At 40.3% G+C, this 15,322-nt stretch overlaps 1 protein-coding gene across 1 annotated transcript; it reads left to right on the forward strand.

The window, feature by feature from the left end:
- The first annotated feature begins 1,686 nt into the window (after window positions 1–1,686).
- matk (megakaryocyte-associated tyrosine kinase) lies at window positions 1,687–14,753 on the forward strand. The gene is made up of 12 exons (XM_046303872.1): window positions 1,687–1,772; window positions 2,327–2,440; window positions 2,787–2,902; window positions 5,514–5,733; window positions 9,824–9,917; window positions 10,159–10,224; window positions 10,351–10,450; window positions 10,575–10,659; window positions 10,879–10,952; window positions 11,955–12,150; window positions 12,585–12,671; window positions 14,260–14,753. Exons 1-12 carry the CDS (start codon window positions 1,725–1,727, stop codon window positions 14,449–14,451), a joined length of 1,392 nt encoding a protein of 463 aa, XP_046159828.1. The 5' UTR covers window positions 1,687–1,724; the 3' UTR covers window positions 14,452–14,753.
- Window positions 14,754–15,322: the final 569 nt, after the last annotated feature.

Raw genomic sequence — 15,322 nt, forward strand, 5'->3', positions numbered from 1 at the left:
TTAAATTGTTTTTAACTTTGGTCATATGTTTCGGGTAGCCTTCCACAAGCTTTCCACAATAAGTTGGGTGAATTTTGGCCCATTCCTCCTGACAGAACTGGTGTAACAGAGTCAGGTTTGTAGGCCTCCTTGCTCGCACACTCTTTTTCAGTTCTGCCCACACATTTTCTATGGGATTGAGGTCAGGGCTTCGTGATGGCCACTCCAATACCTTGACTTTGTTGTCCTTGAGTCATTTTACCAAAACTTTGGAAGTATGCTTGGGGTCATTCAAATCAAATCAAATTTATTTATATAGCCTTTCGTACATCAGCTGATATCTCAAAGTGCTGTCCATTTGGAAGACCCATTTGCGACCAAGTTAGAACTTCCTGATTGATGTTGCTTCAATATATTCACATAATTTTCCTCCTTATGATGCCATCTATTTTGTGAAGTGCACCAATCCCTCTTGTAGCAAAGCACCCTCACGTGATGCTGCCACCCCCGTGCTTCACGGTTGGAATGGTGTTCTTTGGCTTGCAAGCATACCCTTTTTCCTCCAAACATAACGATCATTATGGCCAAACAATTATATTTTTGTTTCATCAGACCAGAGGACATTTCTCCAAAAAGTCTGATCTTAGTCCCTATGTGCAGGTGCAAAACGTAGTCTGGCTTTTTTATTGCGGTTTTGGAGCAGTGGCTTCTTCCTTGCTGAGTGTCCTTTCAGGTTATGTCGATATAGGACTCGTTTTACTGTGGATATAGATACTTTTGTACTTGTTTCCTCCAGCATCTTCACATGGTCCTTTGCTGCTGTTCTCGGATTGATTTGAACTTTTCGCACCAAAGTACGTTCATCTCTAGGAGACCGAATGCGTGGCTGCGTGGTCCCATGGTATTTATACTTGGGTACTATTGTTTGTACAGATGAACGTGGTACCTTCAGGTGTTTGGAAATTGCTCCCAAGGATGAACCAGACTTTTACTTCACTAACGTAACATTCCTAAAGAAAATAATGTACTTTTTGCTCCAAACAATTTCCCTGACATCCAAAAGTACTCGTTACATTTTGAATGGCTAGCAGGACAGAAACATTGTCAAATTCATGCACTTATCAAGAGAACATCCCTGGTCATCTATTGCCTCTGATCTTGTGGACTCATTAAGCACAAATGCTTCGTTTGTAAATTATGCCTGAGTGTTGGAGTGTGCCCTTGGTTAGCCGTAAATAATAAAACAAGAAAATGGTGCAGGGAATTTGAAATGATTGATACTTTTGATACTTAATTATATTTAACACCAAATACTTTTAGACTTTTACTCAAGTAGTATTTTACTGGGTTACTTTTACTTGAGTAATTTTCTATTAAGGTATCTTTTTACTTTTACTCAAGTATGACAATTGGGTACTTTTTCCACCACTGCAAAAAATGTCACCATGACACACTGCATTTAGATAAAAATAATTGTGTGAAAAAAATACAAATGCCCTTATGTTGATGACCTTTTGCAAATCCAATCAGTTTTCCATGTTGATTCAAGGTCATCACGATACAAAAACATGATGACGTAGAAACATCGTTCATTCAACCAGTTTTTTTTCCCAGTGGGAGGCTACTGTTACTCTTAAATAACATATTGTTTATTTAACCTACTATTATTGCTAGACTTGTGTTGAATGTTTTCCATATGAGGTTTTTCATAATGTGCTCTCCTTAAACAGGTGTTCTCTTTACTTATGAATTTACATCCACCCAGGCATATTCCAATCTTGAGGATGGCAACGGTATGTATCCATTCCATGTTCGGGTCACTCACTGGGAGATAAAAGCCATTATTCTGTCAGGACTCAAGCTTTTTATCTGTTAGTAGTGTGATTCATTACCGCCTGAGAAATAACTTATTGGAATTCATAATGTACAATCACCAGTGTCTGAACAATAATTAAGTAATAAGGCACGAGGATGTGTGGTATATTGCCAATATACCACGACTAAGGGCTACTAATTGCGACGCATCGCGGAGTGCCTAGACACAGCCCTTAGCGGTGGTATATTGGCCATATACCACAAACCCCCGTGATGCCTTATTGCTATTATAAACTGCTTACCAATGTAATTGGGGCAGTAGAAATCCATGTTTTGCCATACTCGTGGTATACGGTCTAATATACCACAGCTGTCAGCCAATCAGGGTTCAAACCACCCAGTTTATAATGTTTGTTAAATGTAGTGTACACATTTCAGAGAAATGTCCTAATTTTAGAATTTTGAACCAACTGATGCTGTAAATGTCAAAGTTCTTTCACAGGCCTTTGCATTTTTGACCTTTCCCTTACAGAAGTGTTTGGTGTTCGGCACACAATGTGTTGCCAAGAGTGACCACAGCCAGCCCAAAACTGGTGAACTGGCCTATCGCAAAGGAGACATCCTCACTATTATGAGAACAGGAATGGTACAGTAATGATTTATAGCAAGGTTCCCTAACTTGCCGCAACAGGCCGAATTTGGCGCGCAGGCGATTTGATTTTGCCCCACATGTTTTCTGAGCAAAAAAAGACTGTAAAAACACCAGCAAATAAGCTCCATGATTTTTTTTTTAGGTAATCTGTTCCAAAATATTCCCATGCATAATAGAGAGAGATATGTGATCGTATACAAATGTAAGCACATCATTTACAATGATCTTTGTGCACTGTCTGCTTTGGTGGGGGCTCTATAAATATAATTGAACTGAACTGAGATAAAAATGTATCTATTTGCATGATTCTACTGAAAGCTGTTCTGGCGCTGTTTTCTAGGGGAAAGAACATTACAAGGCCAGACACAACACCACAGGAGAGGAAGGACTCATCTCTGCCACCAACATGCGAGAGCGAGAGGCCATTCGTGTCGACCCCAGTCTCAGTCTCATGCCGTAAGTCTATTTAAGGCTATCAGTCTGGATTTCATTCTTTTTCCTTTATCCCCAGTCATATGACTGACCATCATGTATATTGTGAAATTTAGGCATTTGTGTTTTTTTCTGTTTCCTTTTTGTTCTTCTCCATAATATCCACACTGTCTTCCACTGAAGGACTGATATGTACACTTCCTCACCGTGCCATTTTTTTGTACTAGCAGTTTATAATATAATTTAGATGGGGATTTCTTTTACAGTTATGCAAGCTTAGAGCTATTTAAAAAAATATATATTTAACCTTTATTCAGCTAGGCAAGTCAGTTAGGAACAAATTCCTATTTATAATAACGGCCTGGTAAAAGGCCTCCTGTGGGGATTGGGATTTTTTTTTTTAAGTTTTTTTTTTTTTAAATACAGGACTAAACACACATCATGAGTAGAGAGACAACACTACATAAAGGGAGCCCAATGACAACAAAATAGCATGGTAGCAACACAACATGACAACAACATGGTAGCAACACAACATGGTACCAGCACAAAACATGGCTCAAACATTATTGGGCACAGACAATAGCACAATGGGCAAGAAGGTAGAGACAACAATACATCACACAAAGCAGCCACAACTATCAGTAAGAGTGTCCATGATTGAGTCTTTGAATGAAGAGATTGAGATAAACCTGTCCATGATTGAGTCTTTGAATGAAGAGATTGAGATAAACCTGTCCATGATTGAGTCTTTGAATGAAGAGATTGAGATAAACCTGTCCATGATTGAGTCTTTGAATGAAGAGATTGAGATAAACCTGTCCATGATTGAGTCTTTGAATGAAGAGATTGAGATAAACCTGTCCATGATTGAGTCTTTGAATGAAGAGATTGAGATAAACCTGTCCATGATTGAGTCTTTGAATGAAGAGATTGAGATAAACCTGATTGAGTCCATGATTGAGTCTTTGAATGAAGAGATTGAGATAAAAACCTGTCCATGATTGAGTCTTTGAATGAAGAGATTGAGATAAACCTGTCCATGATTGAGTCTTTGAATGAAGAGATTGAGATAAACCTGTCCATGATTGAGTCTTTGAATGAAGAGATTGAGATAAACCTGTCCATGATTGAGTCTTTGAATGAAGAGATTGAGATAAACCTGTCCATGATTGAGTCTTTGAATGAAGAGATTGAGATAAACCTGTCCATGATTGAGTCAATGATTGAGATAAACCTGTCTTTGAGTCTTTGAATGAAGAGATTGAGATAAACCTGTCCATGATTGAGTCTTTGAATGAAACCTGTCCATGATTGAGTCTTTGAATGAAGAGATTGAGATAAACCTGTCCATGATTGAGTCTTTGAATGAAGAGATTGATTGATCTTTGAAACCTGTCCATGATTGAGTCTTTGAATGAAGAGATTGAGATAAACCTGTCCATGATTGAGTCTTTGAATGAAGAGATTGAGATAAACCTGTCCATGATTGAGTCTTTGAATGAAGAGATTGAGATAAACCTGTCCATGATTGATCTTTGAATGAAGAGATTGAGATAAACCTGTCCATGATTGAGTCTTTGAATGAAGAGATTGAATGATAAACCTGTCCATGATTGAGTCTTTGAATGAAGAGATTGAGATAAACCTGTCCATGATTGAGTCTTTGAATGAAGAGATTGAGATAAACCTGTCCATGATTGAGTCTTTGAATGAAGAGATTGAATGATTGAGTCTTTGAATGAAGAGATTGAGATAAACCTGTCCATGATTGAGTCTTTGAATGAAGAGATTGAGATAAACCTGTCCATGATTGAGTCTTTGAATGAAGAGATTGAGATAAACCTGTCCATGATTGAGTCTTTGAATGAAGAGATTGAGATAAACCTGTCCATGATTGAGTCTTTGAATGAAGAGATTGAGATAAACCTGTCCATGATTGAGTCTTTGAATGAAGAGATTGAGTCTAAACCTTGAATGAAGAGATTGAGATAAACCTGTCCATGATTGAGTCTTTGAATGAAGAGATTGAGATAAACTAAAAGAGATTGAGATAAACCTGTCCATGATTGAGTCTTTGAATGAAGAGATTGAGATAAACCTGTCCATGATTGAGTCTTTGAATGAAGAGATTGAGATAAACCTGTCCATGATTGTCTTTGAATGAAGAGATTGAGATAAACCTGTCCATGATTGAGTCTTTGAATGAAGAGATTGAGATAAACCTGTCCATGATTGAGTCTTTGAATGAAGAGATTGAGATAAACCTGTCCATGATTGAGTCTTTGAATGAAGAGATGGAGATAAACCTGTCCAGTTTGAGTGTTTGTTGCAGGTTGTTCCAGTCACTAGCTGCAGCGAACTGAAAAGGGGAGTGACCCAGGGATGTGTGTGCTTTGGGGACCTTTAACAGAATGTGACTGGCAGAACGGTTGTTATATGTGGAGAATGAGGGCTGCAGTAAATATCTCAGATAGGGGGGAGTGAGGCCTAAGAGGGTTTTATATAACTGGGGCCAGGTGATTTCCTGAACATGTGACTTGACCAGAACAAAATCCTTTGCCCTGTGCAATACACTTTGTGGAATGTCTCTTTTATTAATTGCTTCTACTAATCATTTTTTGGTCCATGTCAGCTGGTTCCATGGGAAGATCTCAGGTCCCGAGGCGGTGTCCAAGCTGCGGCCTATAGAGGATGGCCTGTACCTGGTGCGGGAGTCCATCCGCCACCCTGGTGATTATGTGCTCTGTGTCGGCTACTCCAGCCAGGTCATCCACTACCGAGTCATGTACCAGCACAGCAAACTGACCATCGACAACACCCAGTACTTCTACAACCTCATAGACATGATAGAGGTGAGGCGGAGATGGATTTGTTATTTAGTTTGTAGAGTCATATGCTTGATGTAGTCAATGAGTGCTAGGAATATGGGAACAAATACTACACTTTTTTCTACTTTAATACATTATATGTGAATTTGTCCAAGCAAGTCAAAGACTTCTTTCAACGGGGGGATTAGATACATGGAGTGCTTTCATTTCTAAAAGGTAAAACAGATATGTATAAAAAAATACCCACAAAGGTGACATTCTGTACTATCAAATGAAATTGTATTTGTCACATGCTTCGTGAACAACAAGTGTAGACGAACAGTGAAATGCTTACTTACGGGTCCTCTTCCAACAATGCAGATTGAATAACAATAACGAGTAAAAATAAAATGGCTGCAGTTGAAGTTGGAAGTTTACACACACCAAATTAATTTAAACTCAGTTTTTCACAATTCCTGACATTTAATCCAAGTAACAATTCCCTGTCTTTAGGCCAGTTAGGATCACCAATTTATTTTAAGAATGTGAAATGTCAGAATAATAGAGATAATTATTTATTTCAGCTTTTTTTTAAATCACATTCCCAGTGGGTCAGAAGTTTACATAGACTCAATTAGTATTTGATAGCATTGCCTTTAAATGGTTTAACTTGGGTCCAACGTTTCGGGTAGGCTTCCACAAGCTTCCTACAATAAGTTGGGTGAATTTTGGCCCATTCCTCCTCACAGAGCTGGTGTTACTGAGTCAGGTTTGTATGCCTCCTTGCTCGCACACTCTTTTTCAATTCTGCCCACACATTTTCTATAGGATTGAGGTCAGGGCTTTGTGATGGCCACTCCAATACCTGGACTTTGTTGTCCTTAAGCCATTTTGTCACAACTTTGGAAGTATGCTTGGGGTCATTGTCCATTTGGAAGACCCATTTGCGACCAAGCTTTGAGTTCCTGACTGATGTCTTTAGATGTTGCTTTAATTTATCTACATAATTTTCCTCCTCATGATGCCATCTATTTTGTGAAGTGCATCAGTCCCTCCTGCAGCAAAGCACCCCCACAACATGATGCTGCCACCTCTGTGCTTCACGGTTGGGATGGTGTTTTTCGGCTTGCAAGTCTTCCCCTTTTTCCTCCAAACATAACGATGGTCATTATGGCCAAAAAGTTATATTTTTGTTTCATCAGACCAGAGGACCTTTCTCCAAAAAGTGCGATCTTTGTCCCCATGTGCAGTTGCAAACCGGATTGTGGCATTTTTTATGGTGGTTTTGGAGCAGTGGCTTTTTCCTTGCTGAGCGGCCTTTCAGGTTATGTCGATATAGGACTCGTTTTACTGTGGATATAGATACTTTTGTACCTGTTTCCTCCAGCATCTTCACACGGTCCTTTACTGTTGTTCTGGGATTGATTTGCACTTTTCGCACCAAAGTACGTTCATCTCTAGGAGACAGAACACAACTCTTTCCTGTGTGGTATGACGGCTGCATGGTCCCATGTTGTTTATACTTGCGTATTATTGTTTGTACAGATGAATATATGGTACCTTCAGGTGTCAGGAAATTGATCCCACAAGGATGAACCAGACTTGTAGAGGTCTACAATTTCTTTCTGAGGTCTTGGCTGATTTCTTTAGATTTTTCCAACAATTGTTGGCTGATTTCTTTTGATCTTTCCAACAATTGTTTACAGACAGATTATTTCACTTATAATTCACTGTATCACAATTCTAGTGGGTCAGAAGTTTACATACACTAAGTTGACTGTGCCTTTAAACAGCTCGGAAAAATCCAGAAAATGATGTCATGGCTTTAGAAGGTTCTAATTGGCTAATAGACATAATTTGAGTCAATTGGAGGTGTATCTGTGGATGTATTTCCAGGCCTACCGTCAAACTCATCGCCTCTTTGCTTAACATCATAGGAAACTGTTGAGCATGAAAAACCCAGAAGCGTTGCATTTCTCGACACAAACCGGTGCGCCTGGCAGATACTACCATACCCTGTTCAAAGATACTGAAAAATATTTTGTCTTGCCCATTTACCCGTCTTTCGGATGGGATGTTAAACGGGTGTCCTGACTCTCTGAGGTCATTAAAGATCCCATGGCACATATCGTAAGAGTAGGGGTGTTAACCCCGGTGTCCTGGCTAAATTCCCAATCTGGTCCTCAAACCATCATGGTCATTACAGACCGGGTTAGGGATAGGTTGAAAATGTCAGTGAACACACTTGCCAGCTGGTCAGCGCATGCTCTGATTAAGCGCTCTGGTATTCATTCTGGCCCCACAGCCTTACGAATATGTTTAACCTGTTTAAAGTTCTTACTCACATCGGCCTCATAGTAAACATTTGATCTCAAATAAAAAATGCTAGATTATACACTGCCCTACCAAGCAAAAAGGCAGTAACTGCTCATAGCGTGGAACTGAGAAAAATGTATTTTATTTACCTTGGTTTCCCAGTAACTTTATGCAGTTACTGCTAACATGAACCCCATTTTCTCAAAAACACAATACAAAAACACAATACAATAGAGGCAGGATACTTGTCCAAATCAAAGTTTATTTGTCACGTGCGCCGAATACAACAGGTGTAGACCTTACAGTGAAATGCTTACTTACAGGCTCTAACCAACAGTGCAATTTAAGTTAACAGTAAAAATACAGTAAAAATAACAGTAGCGAGGCTATAACAGTAGTGAGGCTATATACAGGCACCGGTTAGTCGGGCTGATTGAGGTAGTATGTACATGTAGATATGGTTAAAGTGACTATGTATATATGATGAACAGAGAGTAGCAGTAGCGTAAAAGAGTGGTTGGGTGGGAGGTGGGACACAATGCAGATAGTCATGGGTAGCCAATGTGCGGGGGCACCGTTTAGTCGGGCTAATTGAGGTAGTATGCATATGAATGTATAGTTAGTGACTATGCATATATGGTAAACAGAAAGAGGGGTTGGGGGGGAACATATATCTAAGCATGTATTTAATGTAGCAAAAATGACATTAACTAATTTTTGACCAAATGAGCAGTTACTGCCTTTTTGCTTGGTAGGGTAGTATAGTAGTCACATTTAAAAGGGGAGTGTATGAAAATACAGGATTTCTATACAAATGTCTTGCCTACGTCTTTATACTGAGGATCTAATGTTCATAATCAGTCTCTATATGGAAAAATAATCACTCAGAATTGTATTTGAACCTAACCACGGCAAACTGTCACCCATAGAAAGTAACTGTCATTAATTGCTTACAGTTTAAAAGAAATGTCTTAGCAGACCTTTTAAGGTTTATCTATGTTGTGCCTGTGAGTTTCCGAGCTATTGGAAGCACAGTCATTAGGGAGTTTGGAGATACGGGTGACTGTAAAAGCTAAAGATGCCTCACCACTCCCTTATCTGTGGAGCACAGAAGTCTTTATTCCTGACTCATATCGCTGACTTACTCTTGTGAGAAAATAAAGGGAGAATCCAGCTGCTTCCTGACACGCAGGACTATTGGTTTTGTAAAAATGCATTTGTTGTGTACAGTTCCCCTTACCATCATTCTGTTTTCTTTTTGACAGTGCTTAATTGTTATTGTTTTAGAATGAATAACTAACAGTAAATACTGTACATACAATCGTTATACTGTATGTTGCCCGTACAGGAATCAGCTCTACTGGTGTTGAGTTTTAGCAACCAACTAAGCAATCAAAGCCCCGCACCGACCCTTTTAAGTGTCAACGACAGCATAGTTCATTCTCTGTTCTTAATATACCGTAAGCTGTCACAAGCTGACCCGCTCTCTGGACTAGATGGTTCTGGAGGTCCCGTTGGGGGAGAAATGCTTTTTAGTTTTTATGCCCCCAGCTCATGGAATAGCCTTCAGGCCACCTTGAAGCTCGACTCGCTGGTCTCATTGGAAAGTTTAGATCAAGTTTTAAGGGAGGTGATATGTGAGAGTTCTGTTTGATTTTATTATTCTTGTGGATTGGTATTGTTATTTTACATTATGTTGTGTTACATTTTATTGTGTATAATCATGTTCACAGGGCTCCCTTGTAAATGAGACCCTGGTCTCAATGGGGACCCACCCTGTATAAATAAAGGTTCATAATAATAATGGCCATCTTTGCAGTTCCACTCCAAGCACAAGGGAGCTATTGCCACCAAACTTCTGAAGCCCAAAGATAAGGAGGGCACCAAGTCAGCTGAGTTGGAACTGTCTAAAAGTAAGGGCTTGGTCTTTACACTCTCATGATGTGTCAGAGTTGGCCTCCTTAAGGCTCGGAGAACCCTTCCTAGGTGAGGGGGATGAAGAGTATTCTGTATGTGGGAGGATGTGGTGGTGGGGTGTTAATGTGACTTTCTTTAGAAGTGAGAGTCATAAATATAAAAGCTACCTGTTTCTTTAGAAGTGAGAGAGAGAAAAAAAGATACTGTTTTAGATTGGTATCTCTATGTGTGTCACAGCGGGTTGGCTGCTGGACATCAGGAAGCTGACCTTGGGAGAGAGTATCGGAGAGGGGGAGTTTGGAGGTGAGGCAATTTCCTCAATTGTGTCGGTGGAGTTTTTTTTTAAATAAGCCGGTAAACCATTGTAACCTTGAATTGAACCCTGATTCTGTTACAGATTTAATTTGGTCTTGTTTTGTTGTCCCCTAGCGGTGTTTGAAGGAGACTACATTGGCCAGAAGGTGGCAGTAAAGAACATCAAATGTGATGTAACGGCACAGGCATTCTTAGAAGAGACCACTGTTATGACGTGAGTCCAGAGTGGCGACACAGTTTCTTAATTGACTTCATTAAATGGAGTAACGACTGTCTGACCTTTGTTCCTTTCTTTTTTTCATGTTATTGTTTTGATCTGATTACGAACTTTCCACTAGGAAACTGCAGCATAAGAACCTGGTGCGGTTGTTGGGGGTGATCGTAGACAATGGACTGCACATCGTCACAGAGCTCATGGCCAAGGTTCTGCTGCCATGACTTCAGTACCGTCAATCTGTCATCACAATCAATCAAGACTAACTAACAGACTAGGAGTAGGCTTAATCTCAGTCCAGGAGACGAGCCCTAACAGCTTGTTGATGCAAAACAATTATCTGTAACAAACAAACAATTAGGACTATCTACTCAAATCTAATTCAGATTACACAACTGTTATCCAACTGTATTATTTGTGTGTTGCAGGGTAATCTGGTGAACTTCCTCCGGACGAGGGGCCGTTTTGTCATTAGCACTGGCCAGCTTCTACGTTTTGCACTGTGAGGCCCCACCACAGTCCCAGGTGGTATTTGATAGAACTTCTTGGCCCTGCCCGCCTGTGGGGAAATCGACCTAGGTTACCCCATTGGCCCACAGCAAAAAACCGGACATTTTTCAAAAACAATTTTCTTGTTATCGGCTTGTTTTAGTCAATTACAAAATTACATTTAAGAAAAGTGCAGCATGTCCAAAGACTACTTTTCAATATTACCTGCTCCCGGGGCAACCGTAGGATTGGAGTTTTGACCTGATTACATGTACATTGAACAACACAGCAGCTTTTCAGCATGTTTTGTTACTTCTGTATACAGTGAATTCTGAAAGTATTCTGACCCCTTGACTTTTTCCACATTTTGTTACGTTACAACCTTATTCTAAAATGTATTAATTATTTTATTTTCTCATCAATCTACACACAATACCCCATCATGACAAAGTGAAAACAGGTTTTTAGAAATTCTTGCAAATGTATAAAATAAAATAACAATTAAATACCTTACTTATGTAAATGTAATATTTACATGAAAACTTATGTAAATGTGATATTTCAGTTTTATATCTGTAATACATTTGCAAACATTTCTAAAAAACTGTTTTTGCTCTGTCATTATGTGGTATTGTGTGTATATTGATGAGGGAAAAACAACAATTTAATCAATTTTAGAATAAGGCTGTAACTTAACAAAATGTGGAAAAAGTCAAGGGGTCTGAATACTTTCCGAATGCACTAACTAAACATTGACGATGAAGTTGGCTCTTTTACAATGGCGGTCAATGGGAAAGAATGTGTTTCACCTAATTTTGTGGGCGTGGTCGTAGGGAATTGCTTCTTATGACATGAATATTGACTCAGAGTATATAATTGAATATAACTTTATATGTTATACATTAAAACATTGCCACATTACCAACTTTACTGAAAGTCTCTTTTTAAGAGTCTTTTATTAGAAGCTTTGCATTTCTGTGTATTTCAGTAAGAGTGTGTGTATGTGTGTGTTCAGAGATGTGTGCGAGGGCATGGAGTACCTGGAGTCTAAGAGGTTGGTTCACAGAGACCTAGCTGCCCGTAACATCCTGGTCTCCAACGAAGGCGTGGCCAAAGTCAGTGACTTTGGGTTGACCAAGGTGGACTGCAAGGCCTCGGACAACGCTAAACTACCAGTCAAATGGACAGCCCCTGAGGCCCTGAAGAAAGAGGTAGGATCATGTTTACCTCTAACATCTAGTGTTTATCATGCTTACAGTACAGACATGTTTATTATAAAACATGAATTAGGTGGGTGCGTATCTGTCCTATTTCACAAGTGTGTATTAATGCAAATGTGTGAATTGTAAAAGTTTTTTTTGCATATCCCATCTCCCCCTGAGACACCTTCGGAGTGTGGGAGAAATTAGCGCTAAGTGCCTTGCTCAAGGGCACGTCGATTCAAACTTTCGGTTACTGACCTCCCACTTTACAGACTTAACAGTATGTGTAATTCATGTGAATTGTATGTGAACTATAAGGTTTGGAGTCTGTTTTTTTAGCCTATGTGGCTATTACACAGTAACTATCATATATCATGTCGAGCAGCCATCAGTGGAATTTTGTCATTGAATTGCTTTTGTGGTCATGTGTGATTGTCCTTCAGAAATTCTCCATGCGGTCAGACGTATGGAGCTATGGTGTTCTCCTCTGGGAGACGTTCTCCTACGGTCGACAGCCCTACCCCAAGATGGTGAGTCCTGAATTTACTGATCTTTATGAAGAGTGATGTATAGTTCTGAGTTACTAGCACAACAATGCAACAGAAATTAGTGTGTGACAAAAATATGAACGGCTGCTTTGAAAATTATTATCAAGGCAGTCTGACCCACTTGCTCACTTGCTTATTATGGTGGGCAATGCGCTGAATGATGGCATGCCAAAGCTCTCTGTGCTTCATGGAAGCTGCAAGGTCCTCTGTTCTTAGCAGGTGTTCCAGAGGTCTTTGCCCGTGAGAGGTGAGCCACAGTACAATAAAGCTTACTGATGCTGTTCTCAGGATGCCTGCTACAGCGTCCAGTGCCCTTATCTTACCGCTGATCAGTGGCAACCCAGGCAACCCACCCTGATCAGTGGCACCAGAGCGTCTCTCCAAATGACCATAATCTCAGGTTACATAAAACGCCTGATCTATTAGGGCAGGTCACGGAAAATGGGGTTTGTTTGACCCTTATCCCTCTATGACCCATTATCCAGTTTACGTCAGCAGTGCTTTATCCACTGATAGACTTATGGTACTGAAACTAAAGAAACTTCCCCTAAGATTAAAGGCAGGTTAGTGCGTCAGGACATGGATTTGCCCCGGACTCATTTGATCTGTCCTGAATAGGAGTCGGGGGTGAAATTTGAGCATTCATAAGATGGGGTTCTTCTATGTGTAGTCATGATGTTGTACCAGTAGAGGACCCCATGAGTAGGTTTTTATTTCTTTCCCATGGTGTCACATACTGTAATCTGGCCCAGACCTCTGTTTATATAGCACTATATTTTCATTGACTCTCATTGTCGATATGTGTTCAATTGAAGAGACACACTTCAGTCTTAGTGAAGCAGCGCCGATTAACAAACTCTGCTGTGATCAGAGCGCAGTTAACTGGAGTGAAACGGAAGGGCGTGTGTATTTATTTATTTACTCCATACTTAAAATCCCATTTTTCCATGCTATATCTGTTTGTAGGGAGTCTTACTCCCCCCACAGGTATGTAAAGCAGAGAATCAAAGCAATGGCACTAACCAGGTAATAACAGCAGAGATAAACCAGGATTAGTGCTTGTAGGCCTCATTTCTAAGGCAACAGCTCCTGATGGCAGCCAGCCAAAAAGAAGAGCGAAGGGGAGGGGTGGGGATGTGAGAGAGAGTGTGAGTGTGTGTACTTGCGTCCTTTTGTGCGTATTTTGTGTTTGTACATGGGGGGAGGGAGATTATGGTACTTACACTCTCCTGTGACACACAGTCTCACTGTCAATTCCTTGTACCCATCTAGCCCTGTCCCTGTTTGCCTGGTAGGTCAGGGGGGGATATAGGGACAGCCTGGGGGGATCAGCTAGAATGACTTAAAGCATGCTTAGTGTCTAACCATATAATTAGAATGAGTGAGTTGTACTGTACTTGTTTAATCCAGGTGATTAACATACAGATACAGTATGTAGGCTGAACGTTTGACCTTTTATTTTATGTCCACTAAAAAGTGAACCGACCCATTAAGAGGGGGTGGCATTATCTCATGCGCCATCTCTTTTTCTGTCTTTCTCCTATTCTATCTCCTTCCTCGTCTCCCTCAGTCTGTGAAGGAGGTGAAGGAGCGGGTGGAGCAGGGTTACCGTATGGATGCGCCAGAGGAGTGCCCCCCCAGTGTCTACGCCCTGATGAGGGGCTGCTGGGAGGCCGAGCCCAAGAAAAGGCCCTCCTTTCATAAACTACTGGAGAAGATAGAGAGAGAGCTGACCAAACACAGCCCTGGTCCTGCCTGCTGAGGTCACCTCAATAATCCTATTCAAATAACTATTGTTCTTTGTTCAGAGCTGCCTGGAGATGGACAGTAACCCGGGACAGGTGAGCCTGAACCCACAGAAGGCTGGTCAGGGTTGGATCTAATGGTAGTGACACATGAAGAGGCAGAACATTGGCTGATTTTGCAAAGGGGACATGCAGCATATATCTTTCTTAGATCATCAATGAGCCTTTATACATACTCACTATGACTCCATACGAGAGGTCGACCGATTATGATTTTAACGTCGATACCGATTATTGGAGGACCAAAAACCCGATGCCGATGTAAGTCGCTCTGGATAAGAGCGTCTGCTAAATGACTTAAATGTAATGTAAATGATTAATCGGACGATTTGTATTTATTTATTTGTAATAATGATAATTACAACAATACTGAATGAACACTTATTTTAACTTAATATAGCCTCAAGTAAATAATGAAACATGTTCAATTTGGTTTAAATAATGCAAAAACAAAGTGTAGGAGAACAAAGTAAAAGTGCAATATGTGCTATGTAAGAAAGCAAACGTTTCAGTTCCTTCCTCAGAACATGAGAACATATGAAAGCTGGTGGTTCCTTTTAGCATGAGTCTTCAATATTCCCAAGTAAGAAGTTTTAGGTTGTAATTATTATAGGACTATTTCCCTCTATACCATTTATATTTCATTAACCTTTGACTATTGGATGTACTTATAGGCACTTTAGTATTGCCAGTGTAACAGTATAGCTTCTGTCCCTCTCCTCGCTCCTCCCTGGGCTCGAACCAGCAACACAACGACAACAGCCACCATCGAAGCAGCGTTACCCATGCAGAGCATGCTCAGAGTGAGTGACGTTTGAAACGCTATTA

The sequence above is a fragment of the Oncorhynchus gorbuscha genome, linkage group LG02 (assembly GCF_021184085.1).
Source record: "Oncorhynchus gorbuscha isolate QuinsamMale2020 ecotype Even-year linkage group LG02, OgorEven_v1.0, whole genome shotgun sequence".
NCBI lineage: Eukaryota > Metazoa > Chordata > Actinopteri > Salmoniformes > Salmonidae > Oncorhynchus > Oncorhynchus gorbuscha.

Coding starts and splice junctions, on each gene's coding strand:
- matk (XM_046303872.1), top strand. CDS start 1,725: ATGAATTTACATCCACCCAGGCATATTCCAATCTTGAGGATGGCAACG. Junction 1,773..2,326: donor CAATCTTGAGGATGGCAACG/GTATGTATCCAT, acceptor TTTCCCTTACAG/AAGTGTTTGGTGTTCGGCAC. Junction 10,953..11,954: donor CAGCTTCTACGTTTTGCACT/GTGAGGCCCCAC, acceptor GTGTGTGTTCAG/AGATGTGTGCGAGGGCATGG.